Raw genomic sequence first — 12,979 nt, forward strand, 5'->3', positions numbered from 1 at the left:
CATTCCCTCCTGTCCCCTCCCCCAACTAGAACATTGCAAGGATTTAAAGAGTGTTTGTTGATTGCCAATCTATATACAACCAGAAGGGGCATCAGAGAGCATTTAGTCTGGCTCCTTAATTTGACAGATAAGGAAACTGAGACCCAGGGAGGTTGAGCCATTTATCTAACATCCCTTAAGTAGTAAGTGGCAGAGGAACCCAGGTCCTCTAACACCAAATTCATCACTCTATCCACAATACTTCACTGGTTTCTGTTGTTGGATTAGTTGATGGAGGCAAGCTCCTGGGGACAATAGTCTTCTTTCAAGACAGCCTTTCAAGAAAGCCGGATTCTAGCTCTGGAGATTTCTGGTTTAGAACTAGTTAACAGGAGAATAGGGTGTGTCAGTTTCCTGGTTCTTAACAGTACCTTCCTAGAAGAAGTGAGAATTTAATCTGGGCTACTCTTAGCACTTAGATTACACAACACTATGAGCTGGCATGCCTATCAAAGGCTCCGAGAGGCTACAATGAATTTTGCACATGTAGAGTGAATGTGTATGTGTGTTTGTGTGTGTATGTGTGTGTGTCTATCCCAGCCCCCCAAGTTCATGTCCTCTTTCAGTCTTCCCTGAGAACTTCCCAGGGTAAGCCTGGGCTCTGCTCTGGTCCTCACCTCTCCTTAGCCCAGTTTAGCATGGAGGTGGTTTCTGAATCACATTCTACAGCAGGGCAAATGCCTCCTTTTGCACAATCAGTGCATCACAGGAAAACCTCCATTTGGTTGTTGCTGGTGATGACAGGACAAAGAGGCTGCTTATCTACTCGGGCAAATGGAACAAATTTTGCACTGATGCTTGCTAGCCTAGCATTAATCTAGCTGACTGAGTGAACTGGATCCTGATTTTGGCAGCCTCTTTATAATAAAATATTGTGTTTATCAGACTCAGCTTGCCAAGCAAGCAGGATGTAGTATCAAGAGCCCTGGAACGAAAGTCAAAGAACCTGGGTTTGAGGTTGGGCTCTTCCATTCCCTTGTTGGGCAACCTTGGTCACCTAATCTCTCTGACCATCAGTTTCTTTAACTGTAAAATAGGGATGATAATATTTGCAGTATTTACTCAACAAGATGGAGGATGTCAGAAAGCTTTAGGTGAGACCCGACAAAGACTAATCCTTCCTAAAACACTTGTATATGAAATTGGTGTTACAGTTAAGTAATAAAAGTGATTTATCATCCCGATGAATAATTTATTTAGCAGTGCATGTGGTGGCAAAGCAAACTGGGTTCAAGGCTCTCAGTAGCCAAGAACCCAGAACTTTGGTTTTTACCCAGTTAATATAGTTTAGAGGGAATGAAAAATAGGGTGAAAGGGTTAAGACACTTGGTTTCTTATTGAAGGAGGGGATATGGAGGTAATGAGGTGAGGGGGAGGGCTGGCTGGAGAGAATTGGGAGACAATCAGGAGACACTGAGGAAAGAAGGAAAAAGGAGTTGTTTTGTGCAATTCTTTAAGTTGGGTGACTCTTGGGAAGGGGGAGTATCCTTGTAACTTCTCCAAACTCAAGTGACTTTGAGACTTAACTTCACAAAAGGTAGATAAAGGCAAAATGGAGTCACCAATGCTATTTCAATATTATATTGGGAAAAGAACAACTAGATAATAGAATACAACTGTCAGTATTTTTATGATGCATTCTCATGACTGATGACAATGGAGCTATGACTTTTGGACCCAACATCCTAGTACACAAGAGTGCTAGATGAAAAATGGCACTTAAGAAAATGAAGCTGGAGACAGCTAGGTGGCGCAGTAGATAGAGCTCCAGTCTTGGAGTCAGGAGGACCTGAGTTCAAATCCAGCCTCAGATACTTGACACGTACCAGCTGTGTGACCCTGGGCAGGTCACTTAACTCTGATCGCCCCCCCCCCCCCAAAAAAAAGAAAAAAAAAAAAGAAAAGGTAAAGCTGAACCAGACCAAGAATTAACAGAAGTCTGTTTTGGAGCAAGACAACTTTGAAAGCTTTAAGGGAACAGGTTTCAAGATCTCTCAGAAGGTAAGACACCAAATCACCGGTAGAAAAAAATCATAGATGGTATTATTAGCAGAAGAAAAGGTGATAGAGAAGATATCAGCAACTACTGGACCATATATCTACTTTCTCATTAATCAGTTAGTTGATCAACAAGCATTTATTAGGCTACTACCAGCGGTAGCTAGATGGCAAAGGAGATAGGGTGCTGGGCCTGGAGTCAGGAAGACCCATCTTCCTGAGTTCAAATCTGGCCTCTGACACTTCTAGTTGGGCAAGTCACTTCATCCTTTTTGCCTCAGTTTCCTCACCTGCAAAATGAACTGGAGAAGGAAACAGCAAACCATTCCAATATCTTTACCAGGAAAAACCCAAATGGGGTCTCAAAGAATCAGACATGACTGAAATGACTGAATAACAACAAGGTGCCAAGTATTGTGCTAGGTAGTAGGGGACAAAAAAAAAAAAGAAATGCTTCCTGCCCTCAAAGAGCTCACATTCTATCAAGAGAGACAAGTCTTTATGAGAATGATCTACATATCCATGAATCAAGGAAATCTTTGTTGAAAATCTCAAACAGGGAAGAAAGCCTTTTCAGATGATTTTTATAGCAGACTACATCTTCATAGCCATAAAATTGTCTGAAGGGGCAAAGAATATGAGATACTATTTTTATGGAAATGTTTTTGATTTGGTAGAACATTAAAGATTGTCTTATAACAAAGGATTTCCCATGCAATCAGTTAGCAAACATTTATTAAGCACCTACTACGTGCTGGGCATTGTGTTAAGCACATGGAGATAGAAGAAAGGCAAAGAACAGTAAAGATGTTAAGATAATTAGATCATAGCTGGAAGGGACCTCATAGGCCATCTAGACCAACCCTCTCATTTTACGGATGAGGAAACATCTGGCTTAAGTTGCACAAGTTCACTCAAGTAGAAGTGGGATTTGAACCCATTTCCTTTGACTCCAAAGCCAGCACTCTTTACACTTTATCCAAAGTTCTAAGAGAGAATTTTGTTTGATGTTCCTCTGATGACCAGTACCAAAGTATAAAGCAGGGAGATGTATCAAGCCAAGACCATTATCATGAAGAATATTCTCCAGAGGGGCAGCTCAAAGGCGCAGCGGATAGAGCTCCAGCCTTGGAGTTGGGAGGACCCGAGTTCAAATGCTGTCTCAGACACTTGACACTTACTAGCTGTGTGACCCTGGGCAAGTCACTTAACCCCCGATTGCCTCACTGAAAAGCAAAAAAAAAAAAAAAAAAAAGAATATCCTCCAGAGTCCAAATGCAGGATGACCACTCTATAGATGGTGAGGTCTACAGAGATATCACTGGTTGCAGATGATAGCATATGGATAGCATCAAGCCACAGAATGAATACCACAGGGGCTCCTCAACGAGCTCCATGGCTACTCAAAATAGATCAACCTAATAATATACACAGTAAAAGTCAAATTAATGAAAAAAATTCATTTTCCATACTATGACATCCATCTGGATGGACAATCCATTGAATTAGGCCATTAGTACACGGATAGCACCTAGGACAGGCACTGAAGACTGCCAATGAGCTTGGCCTAGAATTGTTGTCATTCAGTTATTTCAGTCTCGTCCTACTCTTCGTGACCCCATTTGGGGTTTTCTTAGTAAAGACACTAGGGTGGTTTTGCCATTTCCTTCTCCAGCTCATTTTACAGATGAGGAACTGAGGCAAACAGGGTTAAGTGACTTGCCCAAGGTCACACAGCTAGTAAGTGTCTGAGGATAGCTTTGAACTCAAGAAGATGAGGCTTTCTGAGTCCAAGCCTGGCACTCTCTCCACTGTGCCACCTAGCTGCCATGGCCTAGAATTAAACTGGAGGAAAAAGAAAAAGCTAGATTGTCTTTGGGCAACTGTTTTGTGCACTCAGTGATCTCAAGCTGCCTCCTGACATGAGGTCCGTTTTTCTTAACAACAGAACTGTTTCAATGATGCTGTGTGTTTGTAAATCTTGGAACATCACGATCTCCAAAGAATCCAAACTGCAGGGCTATGGAGAGATGCATGGTGGGCACAAGTAGGAGTAAGTTTCTTACTAATCATGATGTGCACACAAGAAGAGCGGTTAAAGACACCATTAAGGATAGTCACTTTATCAATGGCCAGAGAAGGAGGTAAGAGAGAACAAGAGATAACAGAGTGATAGCCCAAGTGCCACCCTGTCCTTGTAAGATGCTGAAAGGCCTCCAGAATGATAGGCTTCTAGACGCTCTAAGGAGGAGTCATGGTAAGCTATGGCCAACAATCACAGGATGAAAATGTGTGAGAAAGGCTAATATAGGGTTAATAAAGGTGAGTACAGATTCAGGGCTAGAAGGGACCGTAGAAGGTCAGTCCAATTTTCTCATTTTACAAATGAGGAAATGGAGGGACAGACAGGGTAAGTGACTTGCTTGGGGTCTCCAGCTCATAAACGTCTGAAGTAGGATTTTTTGTTTTATTTTGTTTTTTGGCTAGGCAATGAGGTTAAATGACTTGCCCAGGGTCACACAGCTAGTAAGCATCTGAGTGTCTGAGACCGGATTTGAACTCAGGTCCTTCTGACTCCAGGGCCTGTACTCTATCCACTGTGCCACCTAGCTGCCGCTGAAGTAGGATTTTAAACTCAGATCTTCCTGACTCCAAGTCCAGAGGTCTGCCCATATTGATGAGATCACATATCCATCTAAACAGACTTTTTTTTGGGGGTGAGGCAGTTGGGGTTAAGTGACTTGCCCAGGGTCACACAGATAGTGTCAAGTGTCGGAGGTCACATTTGAATTCAGGTCCTCCTGACTCCAGGGCTAGTGTCCTATCCACGATGCCACCTAGTGCCCCTAAACAGACTTATTTGAAAATCTCTTTACCTTCAAGTATTGAAGGATACATATGATGATAATATTGAGAGAAATTATTATTTTCTCTTACATTAATAACCCATTACTAATTAGGATCCAGGCTTTTTATTTCCTCATCTAGGACTCAAGACTGTGTAGAAGGTCAGTCTCTGAAGGACATGGCTGATTGATGATAGTGTAAACAGAATCAAGTCTGGGAGAGTCTTTGCCCCAAGAAGAACAGACCCGTTCTCATCCTCCATTAGAATTTAGGGTGACCAGCTCATGAAGGAGAAAACCAACCAGAATGGTCTGGACATAAATGGATTCCTCTGTCCAGCTTGCTAGAGACAGCTGTGTGTCATGATCAAGCCACCTTCTCAGGAGTTGAAGACTTCCAGTCCCCCTCTTCATTAAATGTCCACCAATCAGGGTTTATTTTCACTTCCCAGGGCATCCCCTTTTACAAAGCTATTTAAAGCATTCAGTGACTCCAATGGGGGTCTCTGGTTACTGACAGAAGCCACTGAATTTATTATTAGCTAGCCTAATTAATAAATTAATTATTAATTACCCAGAAACTCTGTCTTTTGGGTTTTTTCATTCATCAAAATGTGACTAGTTACTTTATAACTAAAAGCGTGGTGTATGCACATCCTGCATATCCATAGGAATTTTAGCACCTAGGGTCAGTTTAATGGAGCTGAGGCTGGTTCTGGGAGGGGTGGCAAGGTAGGGCATTTAAGGTTTGACTATCTCTGTGCTGGGTTCTGACTGGAGACAGACCTCAGGGGAGCTGAGGAGCCTGAGGAACTGTGCAAAGGCAGGGCCTTCCAAAGGGGCAGGGGCTGAGGTGGGGAGGCAGACTGTAAGTCAGGTAGCGAATTTATCAGGCAAGAGGGAGAGTGACCTGGCGGTCCAGAGAGGACCACCACAAGGACTTTGGACAGGATGGGGTGAACTTGAAAGGATGAAGAATGGTTGCTGGGTGAGGCTGGCAAAAGGAGGATATGAAAGTAGCAGTGCAGATGAAGGAAAGGTGGCCACTCCTCTTCCCGGCCTGGGGAGTCAGAAAGGAGCTGCCAGAGAGGAGGGTCTAGTTAGTTAGGATTCAGTGAGACCCAGAAAATGGAAGGAATCTGCAAAAGAGATTGGGGATTCTAGAGTTAGCTCTGGAAGAGGCCTTGGAGGTCATCTCGTCCAACCCTTTCTTTTTCTTTCTTTCTTTCTTTTTTGTTCAGTTGTTTCAGTTGTGTCTGACTCTTAGTGACCTGATTTGGGGTTTTCTTGGCAAAGGTACTAGAGCGGTTTGCCATTTCCTTCTTCCAGACGAGGAAACCGAAGCCAGCAGAGTTAAGTGACTTGCCCTGGGTCACACAGCTAGTAAGTGTTAGAGGACAGATTTGAACTCAGGAGGATGAGTCTTTTTGACTTCAGGTCCAGTACTCTATCCATTATGGCACCTGGTCTTTTTTTTTTTTTTAACAGATGAGAAAACTGAGGCCTAGTTACATGATTCACATAAAGTCACATAGGTAGTAAGTAGCAAAATCAGAATTTGAATTCAGATCTCTGATTCTAAATCTAGTGACCTCACCACTAGACCACAACGGAGGAGGGATTTCAGTGGGTGTGGCAGAAAGCAAGGGCAGAGGAAAATAGCGATTGAGGAAGTATTAGGATTGAATTTACTATAAGCCACTGGTACGGTCAGTGGCAACTGCTTTGTGCCTGATCTCCTCCGCCCGCCCCCGGATCTCCAGGATTGTGCCACAGGTTAGGTAGCTAATTGGAGATCCAGAGCTTGGGCGGGAGGGGCCGCCCAGAGGGGCACAAAGAGCATGATGAACCCCACGGGGATGAGTGGCCTCCTTGAGGCCAAGGGAGGAAGGCAGCTGGTGGACAGCTAATGCTGGGAACCTTCCTAGAGTAGGTGGGGGAATCACACCCTCTCCCTACCCCCTCTCTCTATTTCCCCATGTCAGCATTAGGGGTACAGCCCAGTTGCCCCATGCTGATTGTGGATTTGGCTCTTACTGTGAAGGATTATTCCATGTATTTTCAGAAACTTTTTTCATGCCTTTGGCTTCCTTTCTGAAGGACAGCAAAGTCCATAGAGATGCCTGATCAGGCTGAATGAGGCCAGGGATAGTTCATTGTAACCAGAATAAACAACTAATTTCTGTCTCATTCATAAAAGTTGTAGGAAAAATGAGAAAGCAGCTCAAGGGAAAGGCACAGGTAAGAGGGTATAAGATGGCAATCACCTTTTCAATTATCCCAACGATCTTACTGAGGGATTTCCTCAAATTCCTCACTCAGCTCTGGTAAATAGAATGTTGATGAATAATTCAAAAGTTGAAGGCCAGCAGGCTGGCCCCACTAGGTGCGCCTGTCTAATACGCATAGACATTTCTAATGGGAAGGCAGAAAATGCCCAAGGACCAACTTGTCTGCCTGCCTTGGGACTTTTGGAAGTTTATGGGTGTGTGAAATAGGAGTCTTGGCAAAAAGAGGCAATATTGGAGAGAAGCCTCAGGCCTGGGCGTGGAAGGAAGTGGGAGTGACCATGAAAATGAGTCCTCTGGAGTTATCTCTTCCTTCCCAAATTTTATCTCCAGTACTACCAGATAGCTCAGCCGGCTTTCATTGGAGAAACTGAATACTTTCTGTATAGAAATGAATGAATTTTGGAGATGAGGAAACTGAGACCTAGAGACACTGAAGTACCCTGATATCGGGGTAGAGATGGGACTAGATGCAGCTTCTCCTCAGTGCTCATGTCAAGCTCTTTCCACAATGCACCAGGCTACGTGGCTCCTCAAACATTTGCTTCTCAGCTGCTTTTCCCTAGGGTCCATTCTTCCTTTATCTTCAGACTTTGACCCACAACAGGGCATCCCAAATCTCTGAGGAGCTAGCTATCTCTGTCAGCTTTCTCCCGATTAACGATGACGGCCAGGCTCGCCCTGCAACGTCTGGCTCTGTATTATTGTGTGTGGAGAGGAAAGATTACATGTGTTCCAGGCCTCCTGGAATCCAGGCTCCCCCAAGGGACCCTCCTACAAGTCCTTTGCACTGAGTAACCTCAGTTCCTTCAGCAGAGTAAGCAGGCCAGATGTTCGGCAAAGCTGAACTCCGGTTGGCTGCTCTGCATAAGGGAGCAGCTGATTCTTTCCGGAGAGATTCCCATTTCCTTCCGCCTGGATTCTGCTTCTATTTTCCTGGGCGTATAGCCTGTGCCGTACCACCCTTTCTGCCTTTCTCATTCCCCAGAGCAGCTAACAGTGTTTTAGTTAACAGTGTCAGCTAACAGTTAAGGCGAGTACTAATTCTAGTGTGGATGGATGATTCAATTCAAGTCGTTTCAGTTCAATCCAGCAACTATTTAATAAATGTCCTGGACTAGGCATTAAGGGGAATACCAAGTTGAGATACAAACTGGTGTACATATTGACCGCTTGGCATTTCCTCTCTGATTCAGGCTTTGCTGGGGGAGGGAGAGATTCCTGTCCCCTCTCCCTGCTCTGCTAGCTTCCCACCCCACCCCAGAACATCTTGCCAGTACACTGCCTACCGTGGGTCTCTTCCAGACGACGCCTTGAGTTTTGCTCGAATGCGGTCCCAGTTCCTTGAACCCCAGGGAAGATCCAATGGCCGGGAAGGAAGGGTCCTGGAAGAGCTTGCCTTCTTCCAGGCATTCGCCGAGAAGCGCCTCGTAGTCCTGGTTGAGGTATTTGACCGCCTGCTCGTGAGTGCCCAGGCCGGCCGCCGTCTCCCGATCTTTCACCACTTTGGCTGCGATGCCCGACATGGCTCCGGTCCTGGGGGGCTGCCACGGCCTGGGAAACGGGGCTCAGAGGGCGCGACGGAAGCGCAGGAGGAGAGGGAGGCTGCAGGCGGGAGCAGCAGGAGTACAGCACGGGCGCTCGGAGCTGGAGCTGCTAGCTGGCGTGCGGACGGGGTGATTCACCCGGGGAGGGAGGAACCGCACCGGCTCCCCCGCCGCAGAGGGCTGGGTGTGGCTTCGTCTCCTAACTCTGTACCGCTTTACAGCCGGACTCTGGGCCGAAGGCTTCGGGGGAGGAGCCAAGGCCCCCGGACGGACGTCTGCTGCCCTCTGCGGGCGGTGCGGCCACGCGCGCGCGCACAGAGCCCCTCTGCTCTCGCAAAGCCTGCTCCCCATCCCTTGCGAAGTGGCTGCCCACCCCCCCCCCGACTCCCCGCCGGAGGCTGCGGACTTCGGAGGGGCCCCCTGGGGTCTCTGCACCGAGCCGGGAGAGGCTGACGCAGGGGCTGGAGCTCTGGAGCAGGACAAGGAAAGACCCAAGTTCAAATCCTATTGGCTGTGTGACCGGGACAAATTGCTCAATTTCTTTCAGGCTCAGTTTCTTCGTCCATAAAGTGAGAATAATAATAACACTAACTTCTCAGGGATATCGTGAGGATGCATTGAGATAATATTTGGAAAGCGTTTTGCACACCTTAAAATGTTATTATGTAAATGCTTGCTATTATTATTATTAAGATAATACATATCTGAGGCAGGGGTTCTTCACTTGGGATCCATGAATTTGAATGTGTGTGTGTGTACACATACATATATACGTACATAAATTTAGAAATGAATATAATATATAAATACATATGAAAAATATATGCATATTTCAACATAATTAGTTTCCTTTGTAATCCTATGTATTTTATTTTATGCATTGAAAACCTTGATTCTGAGAAAGGAGTCCGAAGGATGCAAGGCTGTGCTGGAGCCAGCTCCAGGGGTCTTCTGTTAGATTTTCATTATGAGCATTTAGACTTCAGAAATGGGGAAATCTACAAATCATGGCTTGATTGATTGTTTTGTTGATTTCTAGACTTAAGAAAGTGATGGAGAAAATATTAATGGAGATTAAATTATGCTTAGTCCCCTCCCCTCCCCCCAGTCCGTTATTAAACATTTAGTAGCACAGCCCTGGTGTCATGACACAAAATGAGATTAAAAACTCCTGCTTTAAGATTTGCAAAGTGTGGGGCAGTTAGGTGACTCCGGATAGAATACCCTTTCTAGAGTCAGGAGGACCTGAGTTCAAATCAGGCCTCAGATAGCTGACACTAGCTGTGTGACCCTGGGCAAGTCACTTAACCCCAATTGCCTTGCCAAAAAAAAAAAAAAGATTTGCAAAGTGCTTTGAATATGTGATCTCCTTGATGGTTAATAGTGCTGGATTTGGAGGGAAGAAGACCTAGGTTTCAATGTTGCCAGACAGTGCTACTGAATGGCTGTGTGGGCTTTCATTTGAGAGACAAAATACTTTTTTAAGGAACCAGAATAAGGTTAATTGTATTTTACAAACCAGGAAAGCAAAATCCCAGAGATGAAGTGAAATGTCCAAGGTCACACAGCTAGGGGCTAAATCTGGCATCTCCTCCCTTCAAGTGCTAAGCTGTCTGTCTACGGCATGGGACTGCACTGCGACTGCACTGCTCCATAAGCATTTGCCTCTAGGCTTCAATATTGTGGATACATACAGGCCTGGACATGGGAGCAAGCGGACTGATGTTCAAATCCCACAGCAGAAACTAGCTTGTGTGACCCTGGGCAAGTCACTCCGTCTTTCTCAGCCTCAGTTTCCTCATCTGTAAAATGAACCTCTAAGATCCTTCCCACCTCTAAATCTATAAGTCTATTTGAGTCTCACAATGACCTTGTAAGTAAGGTGCTGTTTTTACCCCCATTTTACAGATGAAGAAACCAAGTCACAGAGAAGTTTAGTGACTTGCCTAGGGTCCCATGGCCCATAAATGTCTGAGGTGGGATTTCAATTCAGGTTTTCCTGATTCGAAGTCCAGCCTTCTATGAACTCCAATGGTCTCTGGCTCTAGTGTTCTACTCTTTGTGATGCTCTCACATGTTTGGTGCTAGGGAATGAGTGCTGGCTTTTAAGTCAGAAATCCTGGATTTGAATCCTGGTTCACACCTTATTATCTACATCATAGGATCACAGATTTAGATCTAGGAAGGACCTTTGAGGTCATCTAGTCCAGAGGTATCAAAAATACTGCCTGGGGGCAGCTAGGTGGCACAGTGGATAGAGCTCCAGCCCTGGAATCAGGAGGACTTGAGTTCAAATGTGGCCTCAGACACTTGACACTTAATAGCTGTGTGACCCTGGGCAGGTCATTTAGCCCCATTGCCTAGCAAAAAACAAAAGAAAATGAAAAATACTGCATGAATCATGTTAAAATTTAATTGGGAAATATTTAGCAAAAGAAATTAAAATACAATAAAACAGAGATACCCGTACATTTTGAAACTGGGTTAAGGTGCAGCGCACGAGTATATTTATGTAAGTGGCCTTCCTTTATATTTGAGTTTGACACCACCAAAGTAGTCCAGCCTCCTCATTTTACAGGTGAGGAAACTGAGGCCCAAAGAGATGAAATGACATGCTCCAGTCACCCAGCTAAAGTATCAGATGCAGAATTTGAGCCCAGGTCTTCCTAACTCCAACACCAGCATTCTCTCTGCTTCACTAATGATTCCCAACTTTCTTTGTTATTCTCTGACCCTCTTTCAACAAAAAAAATAAACATATTGTGAACCCCTAGGGTAATTTAATATACTGCTCATAATATTCTTCTAGACATTCATTAAATGTCAATAATAAAGACAATGATAACTTTTGCCCAAGAAACCTCATGATGTGTCCAAATTGCTAGAAAAACAAACTTAAAATTCTTCAGACGTGCACATGCTTGTTGTCATAGAGGAAAATTTTATTTGAACACAATTGAGCAATTATTTATTGCTTAAGGCGGCACTAAAGAATTTTTTAACATGAACACCTTGGGGTCAGGTTTGGGAACCACTGAGAACTACTGTGCTACGTACAGCCAGTCTTTTCAACTGACCTTAAGCAAGTCAACTCACCATTCTGAAACTCAAGCTTCTTCATCTGTAATAAAGTTCGACTAGAAGTCCTCTAAGGTCCTTTCCAGCTGGAAATCTGTGAATGAATAGACTTCTGCCCTCTACTACCTCCATTAATCCTTGTCCTGGACATACACTGTTTACAAGGCCAGAGGAAAGATTCCCCATGAGTTTGTCCTGCCAGGTCAGATTTGGCCATGACTTTTGACTATTAAACAGGCTTAGTGTATCAGACACAAATTGTCTTCTTCTCTGTCCTTCCCCCACAATGAACATGCTCCTTATTTGAGGGCTATGCCTCATTTCAGGAGTCCAGAAATTACTGTTCTTGTCTGTAGCTAAAGGAAGCTAACTATTGTTAAAGGACTGTGGGGGGAAAAAACAGGCAAATAATACCAGCCAGTTATAAATAAACCAGGGTTGGAGACTTCACTCAAAAGAGCTCATCCTATGATGAGACTGGCATCAACCATGACTTCTATGTCAGTGACTCGCAAACTGAGATCTTCTCTAAGGTCCCTTCTAGCAAAATAATGACCTTTCTTCTTGCAAGGCAATCGGGGTTAAGACACTTGCCCAGGATCACACAGCTAGTGTCAAGTGTTTGAGGTCAGATTTGAACTCGGGTCCTCTTGACTCCAGGGCTGATGGCTCTATCTACTGTGCCACCTAGCTGCCCTGAAAATGATCTTTCTTTTCTCAGAACTTTCATAGTGTTTTATATTTCTCTTACGCCCTGATCATATTCTATTTTGTAGACTAGTTAGTGCATAATGAATGAATATTTGTGTATATTCTTTCTTCCTTTAGATCATAAATTCCACAAAGTCAGGAACTATATTTTAATCATATTTAATCTAAATATTTGTTGAATGAATGAGTGAATGAAGTGGTAGAACCTGCCCCAGTATATCTGGCTTTCCCCTTCACTCTGTTTGATATGGGTGGCATTTAATCACATCTTGGTCACAGGTTTCATGGTAAAGGCAGTGACATTCCCAAGTATTTGAGGGGAGAATGGTACAGATGACATGAAAGGAATATGGATGAGGTACAGCTGAAAGTGCTCCGGATTGAGACATGGGTTCAAATCCTGGCGCTGCCGTGTACTACCCTTGTAACTTTGAGCAAGCCACTTAGCCTCAATGTGCTTCAGTTTCCTCTT

General features: G+C 44.4%; 1 protein-coding gene across 1 annotated transcript in view; it reads right to left on the reverse strand.

The window, feature by feature from the left end:
* LOC114049816 (calpain-2 catalytic subunit) overlaps nucleotides 1-8,883 on the reverse strand; it is an 87,860-nt gene extending 78,977 nt beyond the window's left edge. Inside the window, exon 1 of the mRNA XM_027871234.1 lies at nucleotides 8,461-8,883. Coding sequence (XP_027727035.1) covers nucleotides 8,461-8,697 — 237 coding nt within the window. The 5' untranslated portion in view covers nucleotides 8,698-8,883. The remainder of the gene's footprint in view (nucleotides 1-8,460) is intronic.
* Nucleotides 8,884-12,979: the final 4,096 nt, after the last annotated feature.

The sequence above is a fragment of the Vombatus ursinus genome, unplaced genomic scaffold, assembly GCF_900497805.2.
Source record: "Vombatus ursinus unplaced genomic scaffold, bare-nosed wombat genome assembly UNPS02014798.1, whole genome shotgun sequence".
NCBI classification, from domain to species: domain Eukaryota; kingdom Metazoa; phylum Chordata; class Mammalia; order Diprotodontia; family Vombatidae; genus Vombatus; species Vombatus ursinus.